Source organism: Camarhynchus parvulus, chromosome 4A (genome assembly GCF_901933205.1).
Source record: "Camarhynchus parvulus chromosome 4A, STF_HiC, whole genome shotgun sequence".
Taxonomy (NCBI): domain Eukaryota; kingdom Metazoa; phylum Chordata; class Aves; order Passeriformes; family Thraupidae; genus Camarhynchus; species Camarhynchus parvulus.
The window spans coordinates 935,251-953,544 of NC_044600.1; the positions used below are offsets into that span (position 1 = coordinate 935,251).

General features: G+C 55.1%; 1 protein-coding gene across 2 annotated transcripts in view; it reads left to right on the forward strand.

Moving 5' to 3' along the window:
• Positions 1–1,315: 1,315 nt before the first annotated feature.
• Positions 1,316–18,294, forward strand: part of PCDH19 (protocadherin 19) — a 57,818-nt gene continuing 40,839 nt past the window's right edge. For both annotated transcript variants that reach the window (XM_030967660.1, XM_030967661.1), the window contains exons 1-2: positions 1,316–3,467; positions 6,334–6,661. In XM_030967660.1, coding sequence (XP_030823520.1) covers positions 1,327–3,467; positions 6,334–6,661 — 2,469 coding nt within the window. In that variant the 5' untranslated portion in view covers positions 1,316–1,326. The remainder of the gene's footprint in view (positions 3,468–6,333; positions 6,662–18,294) is intronic.

Here is an 18,294-nt window from a genome sequence, read left to right on the forward strand (position 1 = left end):
GCCGTGCCCGCGGGGCGCGGCACCGCCCAGGTGTCGGTTCCCGATGCCAACCACCCAGTGGGACCCGTGCCGCGGCAGATGCACCGGACCCCCGCCCCGCTGCCCCCTCTCCCTTCGCCGCCTGGCCGCTGCCGAGCGGCGGGCTGCGGGGCGCTTTGCCGACGGCCGCGGCGGCCCCGGCCCCGCTGTAACCCCGGGGAGGGGAACGGCGTGTTGGGAGGTTTCCGAGCCGCGAGCCGCCGGGGGTTCTTCTGGTGACACCTGCCCCCGGCCCCGTACAGAGCCCCCGGGACCCTGCGGACGGCGCGGAGACGGGAGGTAAGGCGCGGGCACACGCACCCGGGAACGCTTTATTTCATCGTTAGGAGGACTCGGTACCGCGGTGGTTTCTCCAGGGATCAGCACGGTGCAGCGAGCGCTGCGGGGCTGGAGCCTCCCGGGGGTGTTGGGCGGTCCCGGGCCCATCGCCGGCTCCCGGGAACACTGCCCGGTGGGGCGGGGTCCTCCTGCCCCGGAGGGTTGAGTCTCTACTGAACGGACTTGGGGCGCTCCGCGGGACCCGGTGGTCCCCACGCTGCCCACGGCGATCCGCCACCGCCCAGTGTGCACTGGCTAAAGAAGTAACCGCCGGTGACCGCGGCCGCGGAGCCGAAACACCGCTGCGTCCGCAGCTCCCGGGCAGCGGGACGGTCTCAGCGGGGCAAGGACAGCAGGGACAACGGGCTCCGGCTTGGGCAGCGGCTCCGTCCGGTCCCGCTCGGCTCCGCGCGGCTCCGTGCCCGCTCCGCTCCCGCCCCGCTCCCGTCCGCGCCGCCGGCCCCGCCCCGGCCCCGCCCCCAGCCGGCAGCGCTCTCCCATTGGCGGTGGCGCGGCGCGCCGGCCACGCCCCCGAGCTCCCATTGGCTGCGGGCAGGCACCGCCCGCCCCCGCGCCGCCCGCCCCCGCGCCGCCCGCCGGCGCTCCGGACTGCGGGCAGTGGCGTGCGGCCGCCGCAGCGAGCGCCGGCGGGAGCGGGCTCGGTTGGCTCGGCACTGCACTGCACGGCTCGGCTCCTCGCTCCTCGCTTCGGTACCGCTCGGCTCAGCACCCCGCTTCTGCGCCCGCACCCGCTCGCCATGCCCGGCCCTTCCGCGGCGCCGCCGGCACGGAGCGCCTGAGCGGACGGCGTTGGCGTGTGCGCGGGGACCGCGGCTCCGGTGCCCGCAGCCGCCCGCCCGCCGCCGGGGCAGCCCGGCGGGCGCTGTCCGCATGAGCGCGGCGGGCCGCTGAGGCGCGCGGCCGGCGGCCGTCGGGGCGCGGCGCGGCGGGCGGAGCGGCGGCGCGGCCATGGGGGCTCTCCCGGCGCTGCTGGGGGCCGCCTTGCTGTGGGCCGGCGCCGGGGCCCTCGTTAACCTCAAGTACTCGGTGGAGGAGGAGCAGCGGGCCGGCACGGTGATCGCCAACGTCGCCAAGGACGCCCGGGACGCCGGTTTCGTGCTGGACCCCCGGCAGCCCGCCGCCTTCCGGGTGGTCTCCAACTCGGCCCCCCACTTGGTGGACATCAGCCCCGGGTCCGGGCTGCTGGTGACCAAGCAGAAGATCGACAGGGACCTGCTATGCCGACAGAGCCCCAAGTGTGTCATCTCGCTGGAGGTGATGTCCAGCTCCATGGAGATCTGCGTGATCAAGCTGGAGATCAAGGACCTTAACGACAATGCGCCCAGCTTCCCCACGGACCAAATCGAGCTGGAGATCTCGGAGACGGCCAGCCCTGGCACCCGGGTGCCACTGGAGAGTGCCTATGACCCGGACTCGGGCAGCTTTGGGGTGCAGAGCTATGAGATCACCCCTAATGACCTCTTTGGGCTGGAGACCAAGACGCGGGGTGACGGGTCTCGTTTTGCTGAGCTGGTGGTGGAGAAGAGCCTGGACCGTGAGACCCAGTCCCACTACAGCTATGTGATCACGGCGCTGGATGGTGGTGACCCGCCCAACTTTGGCACAGTGGAGCTCAGCATCCGCGTCATCGACTCCAACGACAACAACCCGCTCTTTGAGGAGCCAGCCTACACTGTCAGCGTGCCTGAAAATGCCCCGCCGGGGACGCCCGTCATCCGCCTCAACGCCTCCGACCCGGACGAGGGCACCAACGGCCAGGTCCTCTACTCTTTCCACAGCTACGTCTCTGAGCGGGCCCGGGAGCTCTTCCAGATCGACCCCCAGAGCGGCCTCATCACGGTGAGCGGTGCCATCGACTACGAGGAGGGCCACGTCTATGAGCTGGATGTGCAGGCCAAGGACTTGGGGCCTAACTCCATCCCTGCCCATTGCAAAGTGACCATCAGCGTCCAGGATGCCAACGACAACCCGCCCCTCATCAACCTGCTGTCTGTCAACAGCGAGCTGGTGGAGGTGAGCGAGAACGCCCCGCCGGGGTACGTCATCGCCCTGGTGCGCGTCTCGGACCGCGACTCCGGGGCCAACGGGCGCGTGCAGTGCAAGCTCCTGGGCAACGTGCCTTTCCGGCTCCAGGAGTACGAGAGCTTCTCCACCATCCTGGTGGATGGGCGGCTGGACCGTGAGCAGAGGGACCAGTACAACCTCACCATCCAGGCCAGGGATAATGGCATCCCGTCCCTGCAGGCCACCAAGTCCTTCACTGTCAAGATCACCGATGAGAATGACAACCATCCCCACTTCTCCAAGCCCTATTACCAAGTCATCGTGCAGGAGAACAACACCCCAGGGGCCTACCTGCTGTCGGTGTCAGCCAGAGACCCTGACCTGGGCCTCAATGGCAGCGTGTCCTACCAGATCGTGCCCTCCCAAGTCAGGGACATGCCTGTTTTCACCTATGTCTCCATCAACCCCAACTCTGGAGATATCTATGCTTTGAGGTCCTTCAATCATGAGCAGACCAAGGCCTTTGAGTTCAAGGTCTTGGCGAAAGACGGGGGTAATCCCTCTCTGCAGAGCAATGCCACTGTCAGGGTGATCGTCCTGGACGTCAATGACAACACGCCCGTGATCACGGCCCCGCCGCTGGTCAATGGGACGGCGGAGGTGTACATCCCCAGGAACGCAGGGGTGGGCTACTTGGTCACCGTGGTCAAGGCAGATGACTATGATGAGGGTGAAAATGGCAGACTTTCCTACGAAATGGTGGAAGGAGACAGAGGATTTTTTGAGATCGACCAGGTCAATGGAGAGATAAGGACCACCAGAGCCTTTGGGGAGAATGCCAAAACAGCCTATGAGCTCATCGTGGTGGCTCATGACCATGGGAAAACATCTCTCTCGGCTTCTGCCTTGATTTTGATATACCTGTCTCCAGCCTTGGATGCCCAGGAGTCCATAGGATCTGTTAACCTCTCCTTGATTTTCATTATTGCTCTGGGGTCTATTGCAGCCATTCTTTTTGTCACCATGATCTTTGTGGCAGTCAAGTGCAAAAGAGATAACAAGGAAATCAGGACCTACAACTGCAGGTAAAGACACCTTTGTTTATGTGCACCTGCGGGTCTGCTTTGATTTTTGCCATCGCGGTTACTTTTGCATTTGCTGCTGTATACTCGGGGGCGGTGAGGAGGGGTGGATTTGCCTTTGGAACAAAACTGAGGTTCCTGTCCCTGCAAGAAAATTTCTTGCAAAGCTTTAAGAAATCTCCTCTCTGCGATGAGAGCGCGGAGTAACGAATCGACTTAATTGTGCGGCATGACAATCTGTTGCAGCATCGCCGATTCGCCGTGCTCCATCACAGGCAGCGGGCAGAGCGGTTTTTCGGGATTTTCCAGGGGCACGGCCGGTTCCCGGCGGGGCTGCCGAGGGGGGAGAGCCCCCGGCCCCGCAGCATCCCCGCAGCAGCCGCTGCCAGCGGCATCCCCGAGCCTCGGTGGGCGCTCAAAGGAGCTATTGTGTGCCCGCTGCGGCTCCTGGCCACGGCGTGGCACGGCGAGCAGCCCAGAGCGGCTCCGGCACCGGGCCGGGCTGCCGGGGACGGCTCTGGGGCATTTTTGTGTCGCTGTGCCCCGGCCGGGCCGGCGCTCCTCGGTCCGAAATGCCGGAGGGGAGGTCAGCCCCGCGCCCGGAGCCGCTGAAAGGCTGATCGGGGAAATCCAGTCCCCTGAATATGTAACAGCCCGGCGATTATTGTCTCGCTTTTACTATTCTCTGTGTTACACAAGTTAGGAGACAAATGCTAACCACACATGAATATCAATCAGATGCCATAAAAGAGCAGCTGCAATGCCTCATAAATGGTTTAATCCTGTTACTAGTGAAATAGCCATGACTTCTCCATTCCTTCGGCACCGAGTCGTTTCAGAGAGGAGGGATGGAAATTAATTTTGCTCTACCTTGGAAACGCACGCTCGCCCCCGGCAATTCGGCGGCGCGGGGGGATGTGCGGTCTTTAAAGTTTTATTTACGCAGAAATAATGCCGGAGAGTCGGGGCATTGTACCCCGTTTTCACAGCGTAAAGTGCGTATATAAGCCTTTTTGCTCGATGGGGGAAAAATCATCTGCAAATAAAGGTCGGTCTGTGCTGTATTATGGGATGTCTAGCTTCGAGTGGAGGCTCACAGACCAGATTTCTTGCCAGCTCGGCCCATTAAAAGGGGATGGGACCTGAATGGATAAAAATCCTGTTGTGGTGGTGCCCCTAACAGCTACCCACATACGTATAAGCCCCGGGTTTACTGTGACGGCTTGGGGATTAATGAAGTGCGGTTTAATTAAATAATTGGTCAATAGAGAAAGGACAGAAAAAACGAATGCCTGCAGGAAATAATTGGGCTCTCGCATTGCCAAACTTAAACATTTAGGTAAACAAAACAATTAAAGCTTCATCAGGCATTGTTAGACGAGTCAGCAGCGTATAGACTGTTGGCACAGCAGCAATCCCTGCCTTCCTGTGGTTTTATCTGCGCACTCGGGTGCTGGGGCTGTGGTCGGTGTGTGTCTGAGCAGGAGTCAGCTGCAGAGCTGGGGAGGCACCAGGCAGGCTCGGCGGCCGTGGGGCACCCTCTCCCCACCCTTCAGGCTTTGCGGTGCCTTGTGTAAGAGATTCTTCACTAGGGCTGCTGGAGACTCTTCAAATGACGTGTTAATTTATGAGGCACATATGAGGGCTGTTCGACTTAGTGGCATTTTCATGCTCAGGCAATTAGCTTTCTGGAACAAGAATATTTGTCCAAGATTTGCCTTTCCAGATAAACTGTATTATTTATTCATCCAGTTATTTGTGTTGCAGCTATTGGATTGTTTTTTTTAATGCTGTTACCATAACAAGAAGAGGAGCAAAATCCTGACTTTCAGCTGTGCATTTCTGACTGTGCATGGCATTTGATGTGCTTTCCTAGGAAATACCGAGTTGCCCAGTGCTGTGCATGTACAAATTAATGGCAGGGACTGTTGTGGTGCTCACTGTGGGAAGATGAGCCACAGCCACTCTGAGCCGAGCAGACTCAACTAATGCAAGGTGCAAATAATTTGTCATTATTTGCTTGGGTGTTGTTTTGCAGTAACTTTTTTCCTCTGGTGTTTTGCAGAAGGCAAACAAGGCAGTTCATCAGTTGATTCTTTTGGCAGGTGGGAAGCGAAGAGGGAAGGAAAGGCAGAGAAAAACAAGCTTGCAGTGAAATAAAAAGGTCAAAAATGATCATCCTTCTTTGCAAAACACATGGTTGTTCTCAGATTTTGAGAAGGTGAAAGCATTTCCCAGCAGAAGGGGATGTGCGTGTCAGTGTGAGGCAGGAATGGAATTCAATTGGAGAAAAGATCAAGGTATGATCAGGAGACAGTCAAAACACCAGCAATTTAGATAAAGCATTAATAAACAAACAGCCTTTGGAGTGTGAGGGAATTGAGCTTGCCAGCTAGTACTGCTTCTGGGTCTGCTTTATTTACTGCTATGGAAAATGAACTGGGGAAAAAATCTGCTATTTGTTTTGAATTTTCATTATGGGGACCAAATTAAATAACTTTAAAAATCCTTATTATGCATGGAAATGAATGCAGGTAGCCCTTTTCAGTTCATGGATTTTAACATCCCCATTTTTCTCTTCTGCAGGATGGACTTTACTTCTAGTAACTAAATATCGGCAATTACATAGACTAGATCAAAACAGAAGCATTCTCCGTTCCCATTTTTTTTACATGTTTGACCTGAAAATGTTGTGCATGTGAAAATAAGCTAAAGACCGTGTTGTGCCACCAGCCCCAAACCATGACGTAATGTGCATGACTAAGAACCTACACGGAGATGGGGGCCAAGCCCTCTGGGTTCTGCGTGGGAGTTTAGCGGGGCAGGGTTTAGGATGCTCTCAGCTTCTCATTTCCCCTCTGTCCCCCAGGATCGCCGAGTACTCCTACGGGCATCAGAAGAAATCCAGCAAGAAGAAGAAGATCAGCAAGAACGACATCCGCCTGGTGCCGCGGGACGTGGAGGAGACGGATAAAATGAACGTGGTCAGCTGCTCCTCCCTCACCTCCTCCCTCAACTACTTCGACTACCACCAGCAGACCCTGCCGCTGGGCTGCCGCCGCTCCGAGAGCACCTTCCTCAACGTGGAGAGCCAGAACAGCAGGAACACGGGCTCCAACCACATCTACCACCACACCTTCACGGGGCAGAGCCCCCAGCAGCCCGACCTCATCATCAACGGCATGCCGCTGCCCGAGGTGAGTGCGGCCAGGGGCTGTGCCCGGGGGCAGCAGGGCTGGTGCTGAGCTGTGCCTGGGGTGGGTTTGTGTTAAACAGTGCCCAGGGGTTTGACAGTGCCAGTGCTGCCAAAATGGGTCTGTCAGTGCCAGTGCTGCCAAAACGAGCTGCTGGGCAAACGGGCACTGCTGGCTTCTGTCTGCTGCACAGGGCAGGTTTTGGTGGCTTCTGTGTGATGGGCAGAGCACAGTTCAGTGGCTTCTGTGTGCTGGGCAGGGCAGGCTTTGGTGGTTTCTGTGTGTTGGGCAGAGCACACTCCAGTTGTTTCTGTGTGTTGCACAGAGCACACTGTGGTGGTTTCCGTGTGCTGGGCAGGGCAGGCTTTGGTGGTTTCTGTGTGTTGCACAGAGCGCACTCCAGTTGTTTCTGTGTGTTGCACAGAGCCCACTCCAGTTGTTTCTGTGTGCTGGGCAGAGCACACTCCAGTTGTTTCTGTGTGCTGCGCACCCCACGGAGAGGCAGTGATGGAGGATGGGCCGGGGGAGCAGCCAGCGCTCTCTGTGGGTTCTGGGGCAGCCCTGATGTGTGGCCATGGTTGGATGCTTCGTGCCCAGACACTGCAGAGAGCCTCAGAGGTGCCCAGGTGGGAAGGGCCAGGCCAGGCTGTCTCCAGGTGCCCCAGAGGCTGGAGGTGGCTGCTTGGCAGGAGCGTTCTGAGTGTGGCGATGCTCGGGGCAGGACACACTCTCCTTCACAGGAGTTTTTTCAAAGGCTGTTGGAAGCAGTGGTGGTGGCTGTTCCTCTGGGGGCTGCTGGCCCTGCTGGGGTGCAGACCATGCAGAATGTCCCATTGTGACCCCCTGCACACCTGGCCCAGGGCTGTCCCTGCACTCTGCAGGCCCCTGGCTGCCGTGGCAGGGATGTGTGGTACCTGCCTAAGGCAGGGAAGGGGACTGCTCTGATCCACACCATCCTCATCAGTTTCTTCTAATTCTTTGGCTTTCCTGTACATCACAGGCATCATTTAATGTTGCTTGTTTGTCTCTCTTTGAATTATTGTTTGGTTTTAAGCAAAACAATCAAAGGTTTGTCATGTTTCCTGCTTTGAACAGAATAACAAAGCTGAAAAAGCAGCTGAAATATTTATGGCTCTCTCTGTTTTGCGTTCAGTGTGCTGGTGTAAATGCAAAATGCTGTTGCTGAAGGCAGTGGAGCTGCTTCAGATCCATCCTGGAGCTGCAGAGAGCCAGGCCCAGTGCTCTGCAGGGCTGCTGGAGAGGGCTGGTGCCAGGGGCCTGCTCCTGCTGTGGTGGTATTGGCAGAATGCTCACTGAACCCTGGGGTTTGATGCTTCCACTGAGGCAGAACCAGCTCTGAGAGGTTGTGTACCAGTGCTGGCCCACACGAGTGACCTCTGCTGTTGTGGGCAGTGGTCCCTGAGGAATTCCTGTCTTCCTGGAGCAGTGTCTTCTGGAGAGGATTCTGGAGTGCATCTCTGGCTGGTGCCTTGCTATGGGCACTGGAGCAGTGGAGCATCCTGGCAGCCCGTGATTCACTGCCACCACTCACAAAACCCATCACAGGCTGGCATTCTCCAGGAGTGGGAGGTCTCAGGTGCCAGGGAGGATGGAAGGACCATCAGGACCATCACAACTCAGCTGATAAAGTTAACAGGCAGCTGCATGCAGAAGGCACTGCTGCCTGTGCTCCTCTGTGATACAACAGCTGGGCTGGGGTCTCCTGGAGTGTGCCCTCCAGAGATGTCCCTGCCTTGTTCACCCCCTTGTGAGGGACATGGGATGCTTGTTTCTCCCTGTGGCTGCAGCTCGCCCCATCTTCCCATCACTTGTGCAGGTGAGATGCTCTGTGAAGAGTTGGTGGCTTGCCTGGAGGAAGAAGTCTGTCATTTGTAATGGGTGGCTGGAGTGTCGGTGGAACAGCAGCCCCGCGAGCTGGCCGAGGGCAGCAGGCAGCTCACCAGTCCTGCCAAGGCTCTGCTGTGAGAGAAACACGTCCTGGCAGGGTCTGCTCCCTCTCTGGGAGGGAGAGATCCTGACAAAAGGGCAGGATCAGGGTACAGGGTGGAGAAATCCCAATGGGAAGCTGTTTGGAAGTTTAGTTCAGGTTGGGAATGTTGATGTTTTTTGGCAGAACCCCGGTGTTATGGTTCCAGCTGTTGCAGGCACAGCTGTCTTGCTGGTGGTGTGGGTTCTGTTGGCTTCTAAAACTGCCGGTGACCCCTGAGAGTGAGGTGGTTCATTGGTGCTGGAGTGTCACCCTGTCCTGGCACTCGGGGTGCCACAGACACTCCCCAGCAGCTGTTCCCATGCAGAGCATGGCAGCCCGAGCCCTGCAGCTGTCCCTGCCACAGCAGCGCTGTGCCGTGGGGCTGTGGCTGTGCAGGGTGCTGTTGGCACACCTCGGGGGCTGAGGGTGTACTAAACACGCTCCCTGCCCAGAGTTTACAGAGCCAGAGCATGCCCTGCAGTGGTGCTTTGTCCGGGCTGGTTTGCATGGCTATGAAGCCGCCGCTGTTTCCCCGGGGAGCCTCTGTGAGGTGTCAGCATCGGGGGGAGATCCCTGCTGCTCCACCTAGGAGTGCCTTTTCCTGGTGGGAGGGCAAAGCATGGGTTGAGAACCGATAAAATATGAGCTAAATGCGTCTGTGGCAGTGTCACTTGGCATAGGAGGCTGTGGCTGAGGGTAAGCTGTTGCCTCTGCAGGCACGTGCTGCCCCGGCAGCGGTGGGTCTGTGATGTGCTGGGCTTTAACGGGAGCCTCGTTTATTTTAACAGTCAGGAGCCTTGAAATAAAAGTCCCCAAGGATGGCTTGTTTGTGGAGCTTCAGGAAATGTTTCTTCTAGTGCGGTGGCAGGTCTCGGGGCTGGGAATAATTGGGTTTGTTGGTGCTTCTCATCTTTCCCTGGTGATCTGGGAAGGATTACAGAGTGGTGCATGAGGGGCTGCAGCCCTGCTCTGAGGATGCAACAGGAGTTTGAGCCCACCCTTATAAAGCGTCTCCCTTTGGCTGGGCTTGGCTGTCAGCTCTGCTTGTGCCAGGGTATGGCTGCCAAGAGAGCATCAGGAGCAGGGATATCCACCCCAGGGATATCCTGGGGTGCTCTGGCCCTGCTGGGAATCTGTGGGTGCCATGGTACTGCTCGGGGCACTGCCCACAGCCCCTCAGCAGCCTGTGGCTGTAGGCAGCCATGGCAGGAAGCGTTTGGGAACAGCTCTGGTGATCCTGGCTGACAGCAGGAGGCTTGGCCCCTGTTAGCTCAGACTTGTTTTGCCACAGGGATGGTGGGACATGTTGGAGCTGCAAGGGCATTGCTGCTCAGGGGCTTTGCTGCTGCTGAGAGCTCTTTTTATCTTCCTGGAGCTGGAGGAGAAGTCAGCTCTGAAACCAAAGGGCTTGTTGTCAGGTTTTGCATGTATATTGCTGGGAGTTGTACCAGGAGATTAAAAATCAAAATTAATAGGAGCCATTAGGCAGCTTCCTTGATAAAAATGCGTGTTGCATTGGGGTGGTGTGGAAATTGGTCTGAGTGCTGAGCCTTTTAGGAACCAGGGCACATGACCTGCATGTAGAGCAGTCCCCCTTGGGTAGCACTTACATGCCTGCATCTCGACGTGTTGGGTGAAAAGTAAACAGTGTGCGTGTGATGGCTGTACCTGTTACATCCACATTTGCACTGCTTTGGGAGATGGTGTTCATTTGCTGCTCCAGGATGGGAAACGCCCTGGGGGCACCGGGGTGGCAGGACCTGGCTGCCAGAGGCCAGGAGGTGTGACATGGAGAGGGACAGCCCTCTTTGAGAGGCTGCGTGTCCCAGGGTGGAACTGGCAGGGAGGCTCTGGGATGGCTCTGTGGGGTGGCTCTGGGATGGCTCTGTGGGATTGCTCTGGAATTGCTCTCTTGGCTGACTCTCTGGGATGGCTCTGTGGGATGGCTCTGTGGGATGGCTCTGGAATGGCTCTGTGGGATTGCTCTCTGGCTCTCTGGGATATCTCTCTGGGATGGCTCTCTGGCTCTCTGGGTGCTCTCTGGGATGGCTCTCTGGGATATCTCTCTGGGATGGCTCTCTGGGATATCTCTCTGGGATGGCTCTCTGGCTCTCTGGGATGGCTCTCTGAGATCTCCCTGGGATGGCTCTCTGGCTCCCTGGGATGTCTCCCTGGGATGTCTCCCTGGGATGGCTCCCTGGGATGGCTCCCTGGGATGGCTCTCTGGCTCTCTGGGTTATCTCTCTGGGATGGCTCTCTGGCTCTCTGGGATGACTCTCTGGGATGGCTCAGTGGTGGCAGCGTTGGGAGGGAAGTGGCAGCACTGACCTTGCTCTGTGAGCAGAGCGTGGGTCAGGCGTGCTCCTGCTCTGGTGCTGCTTTGGTAGGGCACTGCAGGAGGAGGTCAGGATGGAGCAGCCTCTGAGCCAACAGGACCCGCACACCCAACAGCTCCCCGAGCTGTGGCCATCCGCCGCCTCCTGGGCTCGTGGCCACCAGCAGTAAGATGGGGAATTACTGGTTTTAGTGGTAATCCCGGTCTAATCCCCCAACCTTGATACACTCCCACATAATCCTCACTCACACTGATTTAGCTGGGGCTCCTCGTGGCTGCAGGGATTATTTGAGGGAGCAACAGTTGCAGGATAAGGCCCCGTTGGTTTCAGATCTGCTTTGTACTACCTGGAAAGCGTTCTGCTCACTGTGGGAAACGGTTTTCTGAGCACAATAGAGCAATTTTCGTTTCAGGCAGCACCGGCAGCTTTTGCTCTGGCTATCTGGCGGTGTTAACTAAAGCACATTTCTACAACACACAAAGATTTTTGTTTTGCAAGAAATGAAATCAGCGTGGCTGTTTCTCTTTCTCTGTCATTTCTCTACATGTCAATTCTTTCTTCCCCTCCAGCTTATCCTCCTCTTCTCTGCTAGCCTCAAAAAGCCCCCAAAGTGTCTGTTATAATCACATTTTGTGTGTTACAACCAGAATGAATGTACTCACTTTAATATGCTGGGTTTGAGGAAATCAGTTTCTGTCTGGTATAACAGACAATTTGTTATAAACCATGCCATTTAGAAGTGAAGGGCCTCGCTTTAGTGCGGCGCTGGGGAAACGTCATGATATATAATTGGAAGGGATTTGGCTTGCTTCTGAGTAATGCTGTGTATAGAGCAGGAAAAAGGGGAAAAAGGAGATGATTTCCAACCCAGAGAAAGTTTGCGGTGTTGAGGCAGGCGGGGCTGATGAGATGAGGTTTATTTTCAGGAGCCATAATAATTACAGCATTATCAGGGATGATGTTCCACTCGTGGGAAGGCTGGCTTCTCAGGCAGCGCTGCCAGTCTTGTTTTCTCCTTGGGAGGTCACTGTAACTCAGCACTTTTTTGTGCCTGCCACTGATGCACGGTGCTGGGGAAGGCAGGTCAGGCTGTGCTCCGCTCTGCCCCCCGAGCCCGGGCAGCCCTGCCTGCAGCCAGCCCAGCCTCAGACAGGAGTGATGCTCTCAGCTTTAGCCATGCACTGCTTGTCCCCTCCCTTGTCCCTGCTGGCCCCAAACCCCAGCAGATCTCTCAGTTTAACTGCTCCCAGAGTGGTTTGTGTATCGCTGTAGGTTCCCTGACCTCTCTGAGTGTCAGAGGCTGACATTATGGAAATCAGCAGCTCTTTATTCCATTCTGAGGTCAGCCTAACCAAATTATACATCTCTTAATGCAATCGCTCCAAGCTGTTGTATGCAGAAATTCCCTTCAATACCTTGCACCAGAGATAAACACAGCAGCTCCCATTTGTGTTTAACCACGCCACGCTGCCTGGGTTTTGGGCAAGCCCTTAGTTCAGCACTCTTTGGCTTTCCCTAAGATCATCACATCAGTTAGGCTGGAGAAGGCAGTTAAGATTGAGTTCAGCTAAGAGCTGAACATTGCCAAGTTCCCCAGTAAATAACACACGTTTTGTGTTGGTGATGTGGGGCTGCCACCCCATCCTGGCAGCTCCTGGGGCTTTCCAGGGGTTTTCTGGCCTGTGCTAGGGTCCTGGTTGGGAGGGACCAAAGGGGTTTGCTCCAAGGGTCCGTGGAGGATTAGGGCTGGTGCTGCAGTAGCTGCTGGTGTTTAACAGCAAGACCTGAGTGCTCCCATGCATATGATCATATTGTTATATATTACATACTGTATGTTGTGTCTTTGTGATATCCTACACAGAATCACAGAATCATTTAGCTCGAGGATTTAAGGATATCAGGTTGAGACAGTAACCTAACACTGCAGTGTTCCCACTTGTATCCCTATGCATTCAGAAAGTGTGTATGGAATTATTACATATTGCACCTAATTATGTGAGTATATAATATGTCATATAATCAGATACATCTCATTTGTTTTTATGCTACTGCTTTTATGGTTCACTTTTACTGGAAGTGGAGAGGCTTCTCTTGTTTTCATAGAATCATAGAATGGTTTGTGTTGGTAGGTTCCTTAAATATTTCCTCTTGGAAAATTTGAATTTCTGATGCACATTTCTAATGCATAACTCGTGAAGTCTATAAAAAAAGCTTTTGCAACTATATTTACATGGCAGATAAGAATTTTCTCTTAAACTGGGAAAGATTTCTAGTAAGGTTTTTTTAAAATTTCATCAGAAGGATAGTCTTGCATGGTACTTTATGGGCTTTCTTACAGCAGTATCCCAGTGAATTTGTGTTGTATCGAGTGATTTGAGCTCTGTGGTTTCTCCCTCTGGTTTCCTTTACTTACAGCACGTGCTCATGCAGAGGCATCACTGAGGCCAAGTGCAGTAGCCTTTGAATAACCTTGTGTGCATCTGCTTGGCTGGGTGGAAGAGCTGGATTTTCCAGCTGCCATTTCCTGAAGTCCCTCCTGAGGGCTTGGAGCCAGAGCAGCTCCTCAGCCAGGTGCCCTTCCAGCTCCTTGGGCTCCTGCCCTCACTGGCTGTGCCTGCTCAGGTCTCTCCTGCATTCCCATCAGCCAGCGAGGGCAGAGCCACTGTGCCCTGCCTGCTTCCATCCGCAGGCTTTGCCTGCAGGCTGCCCAGGGATGAGCCTGCATCCCTCCTGGCGGCCCTCTGTCCTCCATCTCTCCTGAAACCTTCTCACCTCCATTTCTCCTGTGAGCCCTCTCACCTCCATCCCTCCTGGCAGCCCTCTCTCCTCCCTCTCTCCTCTCTCCTCCATCTCTCCTGGCTTTGCCCTCTCTCCTCCCTCTCCTCTGCCATCCCTCTCTCCTCCCTCTCTCCTCCTCCATCTCTCCTGGCTTTGCCCTCCCTCCTCCCTCTCCCCTCCCTCTCCCCTCCCTGCCCTCTCTCCTGCCCTCTTGCCCGCTCTGGCAGCAGCTCCTGCTCTTGTGTGAGGGCTCAGATGGGTGAGACCCCCAGCCCAGCCCACTCCCCCTCTCCTGCCAGGCTGCTTGTGGGGCTGGCGTGGCCTTGCTTCAATAAATTGTTAGATATTGTTCCCAGTAGAGGCTATAGTTGAGTTCCAATCATTTTCTGTTAATTAAAATACAGGATGGTCTTATTTGTAGCATAAATAGTTGTAATCTGTGTACTTATAAGTGTAATTATAATTCAAATTCGAGCGTGCCCTGCATAGGAGATGGGTGGGGTGCTGTGCAGGCAGTGCTGCCCTGGCAGGGCTGTGCTGGGGCTCGTGCCCTGGGGCACCCCACAGTCCCCAGGGTCCCCAGGAGAGCATCACCAGCGCTCAGCACAGGGACACTGGGGCAGCTCCCAATGTCACTGTTCCTGCTGGGACAGAGCTTGTCTGTGGCACCTGTTGGAGGGTTTGCTGGAGAGGAGGCACAACATCTCTGCTTCGGGGTCTCCCTCTAGCTCCTTGTCTAAATTTGGAGTGAAGTAATGGCTTATGTCAGCTGGACAAGTGATTCATGCTGAGCCTTGAAGTGTCTCCTGTTTAACATGGAATTACAGAGAGTTCTCCCTGGCCTGGTGAAGGCTGGGGACAGCTGATGCTGCAGCAGGCAGGTGTGTGACAGGTACTGCACTTCCAGAGCCTCTGATGGCAGCTGAGCAGCCACAGGTGATGCCAGCCCTGCTGCACCTGACACCCAGGACAGGCAGGCAGGTGATAAACCCTGTCAGTCAGTGTGCTGGAGTCATCTGCAGGTGAGCTCCTCATCCCAGCGCCCTGTTGAGATCCGGGTGTGCATGCCCCGTGTTTCTCTCGGGGAGCTGGAGCTGTTGGATTATGCCATCGTTTGTACTGGCAGGTGTATGCCACAGGGCAGGTTGTAAATTCCCGTGTTGGTGGATTGCATTAACCCATCCTAAGTCAGGTATGTAAAATTCCATTAAGTGAAACCCCTCTGGCATTTTCTCACCCGTGCTCCAGCTCTGCAGGCTATGCTAATGCAGTGTGTTTGCTCATCTATTAGAAGGATGATGGCTTTAAAATAATAACATTTATCTTTGGCAGCAGACTTACAATAGTGCACACCGAGTACAATTTTGTGAAAGGCTCTGCAGATGTTGCCTCATTCAATCTGGGTCAAAAAGAGTGCTTAGAATCATAAAGGTTAGAAAGAGATCAAATAATTCGGTGGTTTTATTGCTGAATAATGTACTTGGAAAATATCATTCACTGTTATTAGACTAAGTGAGTACAGAAAACACAGGACTCAATAGTCATTTCTCAGTATTGGCTGATTTTACTGTTTTTATAATGTAGCTAAATTCCCTGCTATTGATTCTAGCATCGATTATCGATCTGGAAATGTAAGTGATGGTGGGAGCACACAGGAGCTGGGCAGTCGGGGAATCAGGCAGCTCTTCCCTGCAGTGCCTGCTGGTGGGCAGCACGTGCTGCGGCAGGCTGAGGCTGGTTTGGGGGAGCTGTCAGGGTTTGGAGAGCTGTTTTCACAAGTGAGGATGAGAAAACAGGAAAACACCCATTCTGTGTGTTCTTTTCCGTGCCGGAGAGCTTATGTAAACTTGCTGAGACAAACCCAGATGGGCTGGGACGCCAGCACCAGGATGGGGCTGGAGCCTCTGTCACCTGCTCCCTCCTGGACCTTTCATATTCAGATTCACATCTGGATGCTCTGGCAGGGACCCAGCTCAGGCGTTCAGTAAGCAAAGCCTCAGGGCTGTGCCTCAGATACAGACCCGAACCTGTCTGCCCTGAAACACTTCCCAGGCGTTTGGGAGCAGTTCCTCTGCCTCCTGCTTCAGCCCCAGGTGCTGGGTCTAGGGGCAGTGCCAGCTTGGGCTGAGACTCTCCCTGGACATCAATTGATTGTGGGGACTGGGTCAGTGGGAGAGCAAAGCCATGTCCCATCTGGGCTCTGTGTGCTGTGGTGAGCTGGAGCAGAGCTGGCAGCATCGCTGTGGGAGCCACAGGCTCCTGCCGGGCTGGGGCTTGCTCAGCCACGCGATGGGTTCCTTTGTTTGGGGAAAAAAAGAGATACATTTTGGAGTATGTTCATCTCCTGTTCCCTGCACTTAGTTGTTGTCAGCATTAATATGCCATTAACACATGCTCATTAGGAGGAGAATGATTGTACCCTGCAGAGTAAGGGGGAAACCTTCATTAGGCACTAACATATTGAACTGAGCTGCAAACTTCACTTGGGAGAGCTGGGGAGTGCTCTGCTCAGCTTCAGGGTTCCCTAATTCCTCCTTTTGGTCTGAGAAAAAAAGCACCTCATCTTCTGGCATGTGTTTTTGGTTGTAAGTGGGGAGGATGTGCAGGCGAGCCTGGGCTCAGCCTGGGCTCAGGGTCCAGCACTGCAATCCTTTTGGGACCTCGAATCCATCTTTCCCCCGATCTAAAACTCCCCCCATCAGCGCTTGTTTTGCCATGCAGAGAGGACACAAGCCCAAGTCACCCCTCCAAGGGCTCTGTTGGCTCTTCAGCCTTAATGAGATGAATTCTTCGCAGGGCTGGGAGATGCTGGGGGGGCAGATTTGGAGAGAAAGGAGGTGTCATTTCTGCATGCTTGCTTTTCACACTGTGAGGACATTTTAAGTGTTCGTGTGGCCTTGCTGCCTGCAGTCTGCAGCCATCCCCTGCCATGTGTGACAGGGCAATTGCTGGCCCTGCTGATGGCTGCAGCGGGGCTCCCTTGCTTGCTCACAGCTCCAGGCTGTGCCTGATGCTCCCTTAAACTCGATCAATAGGAATAATTGCAAGTTCAGGTGGGGCTGAGGGAGGAGGGGGCCCTGGCAGACAAATATTTGCTGATTAAGACCCTGTTTAGGTGCAGATGCCTCTGTGATAGGTAAGAAGGGATGGACAGTAAGGTCCATATGTGGTATTTAATCAGAATTTATTCTACTTGGAGTGATTTTGTAGATTTCCACAGAACTGGCAGCTGTCCTCTGTATTAGGAGTGAATGTCCTGGCTCTGTCCCTGCCCCACTGCCCTCTGCCCTGGGCCTTGCAGGATTTTTCAGCGTGGGTGCCATCAGACTTTTCAGTGTGGTCCCATCCTCTCTTGCCTCTGTGTAGGCATAGCCAGAGGGAATCCCACAGATCAGTTCTCACCAATAAACCTCAGCAAAGCTAAAATGACATTTGACTGGCTGGAGCTTGCAGTTGTGAAGATAAATGAGAGCCTAGCCCAGCCTGGAGCACAGGCAGGTCCTGGAGGAGGCAGCTCCTTCTGCCGCCAGCAGCAGCCTCAGGAGGAGCAGTGCTGGCTGAGCAGTGCTGCAGCCTGCAGGACAGTCCTCATTGCAGGGTGTGCTGCAGCTGCAGCTCCTTGTGGGGACACCCAGACTGCAGGCTGGGGCTCAGCAGGAGCAGTGCTGGCTGAGCAGTGCTGCAGCCTGCAGGACAGTCCTCATTGCAGGGTGTGCTGCAGCTGCAGCTCCTTGTGGGGACACCCAAACTCAGGTTGGAGGGCTTCATCCTGCCAAGGTGAGCACAGAGAGGGCTGGGACTGTCCACTCAAGCTCACGGTGCCTTTGGTGCTCTAACCTCCCCTTTTGTCATTGATCCTAAACCTAATGGCAGCATGGCAAAACCAGACAGGTGATCCATGGTCAGCTGCTCTTGTCAGGGAGGGAAATGAGCTGCTGAGGTGAGATACCACCGTGTGACAGGCTGGGTTTGGAAGCTTTTGGGTGCCTCTGTTCAAGGACCATCTCCTGTGCTGTCCAGCTGGCCCCTGCAGCGGTGCAGGTGGGTGGCTGTCCTGGCTCCACCCAACTCTTGGGTATTTTCTGTCTCCCTCTCATCCTGCCACGCAGTGTGCAGGCAGAGCAGGCGCAGGCTGGATGTGGTCCCAGCTCTCCATGTTGGAGACGTGGCTGTGTCCATTTGCTGGCTGCTGCGTGACTCATGTAATCGCCATGCGAAATGCATCATTCATAAACTGTTTAGCGTGACCTTTTGTACGGTAGCACTAATTATTATTATCACAGAAGCCCAGTAAACTAGACTAGTAATTATCAGGGATTTATTTGAATGGACAGCTAAGCTATTCTTGGCAAGTTAGTCAAAGCAGTTGTCATGACAGCCACACAAATGTGTCTTATGAATTGGGTTAATTAGGGTAATTAATAACTGTTGTTTTGCCCTTTTTAACAAGGTATTGCTGAGACACTATCAAAAAATAGCAATTGTACCTAACAGAAACAGTCTTATTTTAGCAGCAATCCTCACATCAGAGA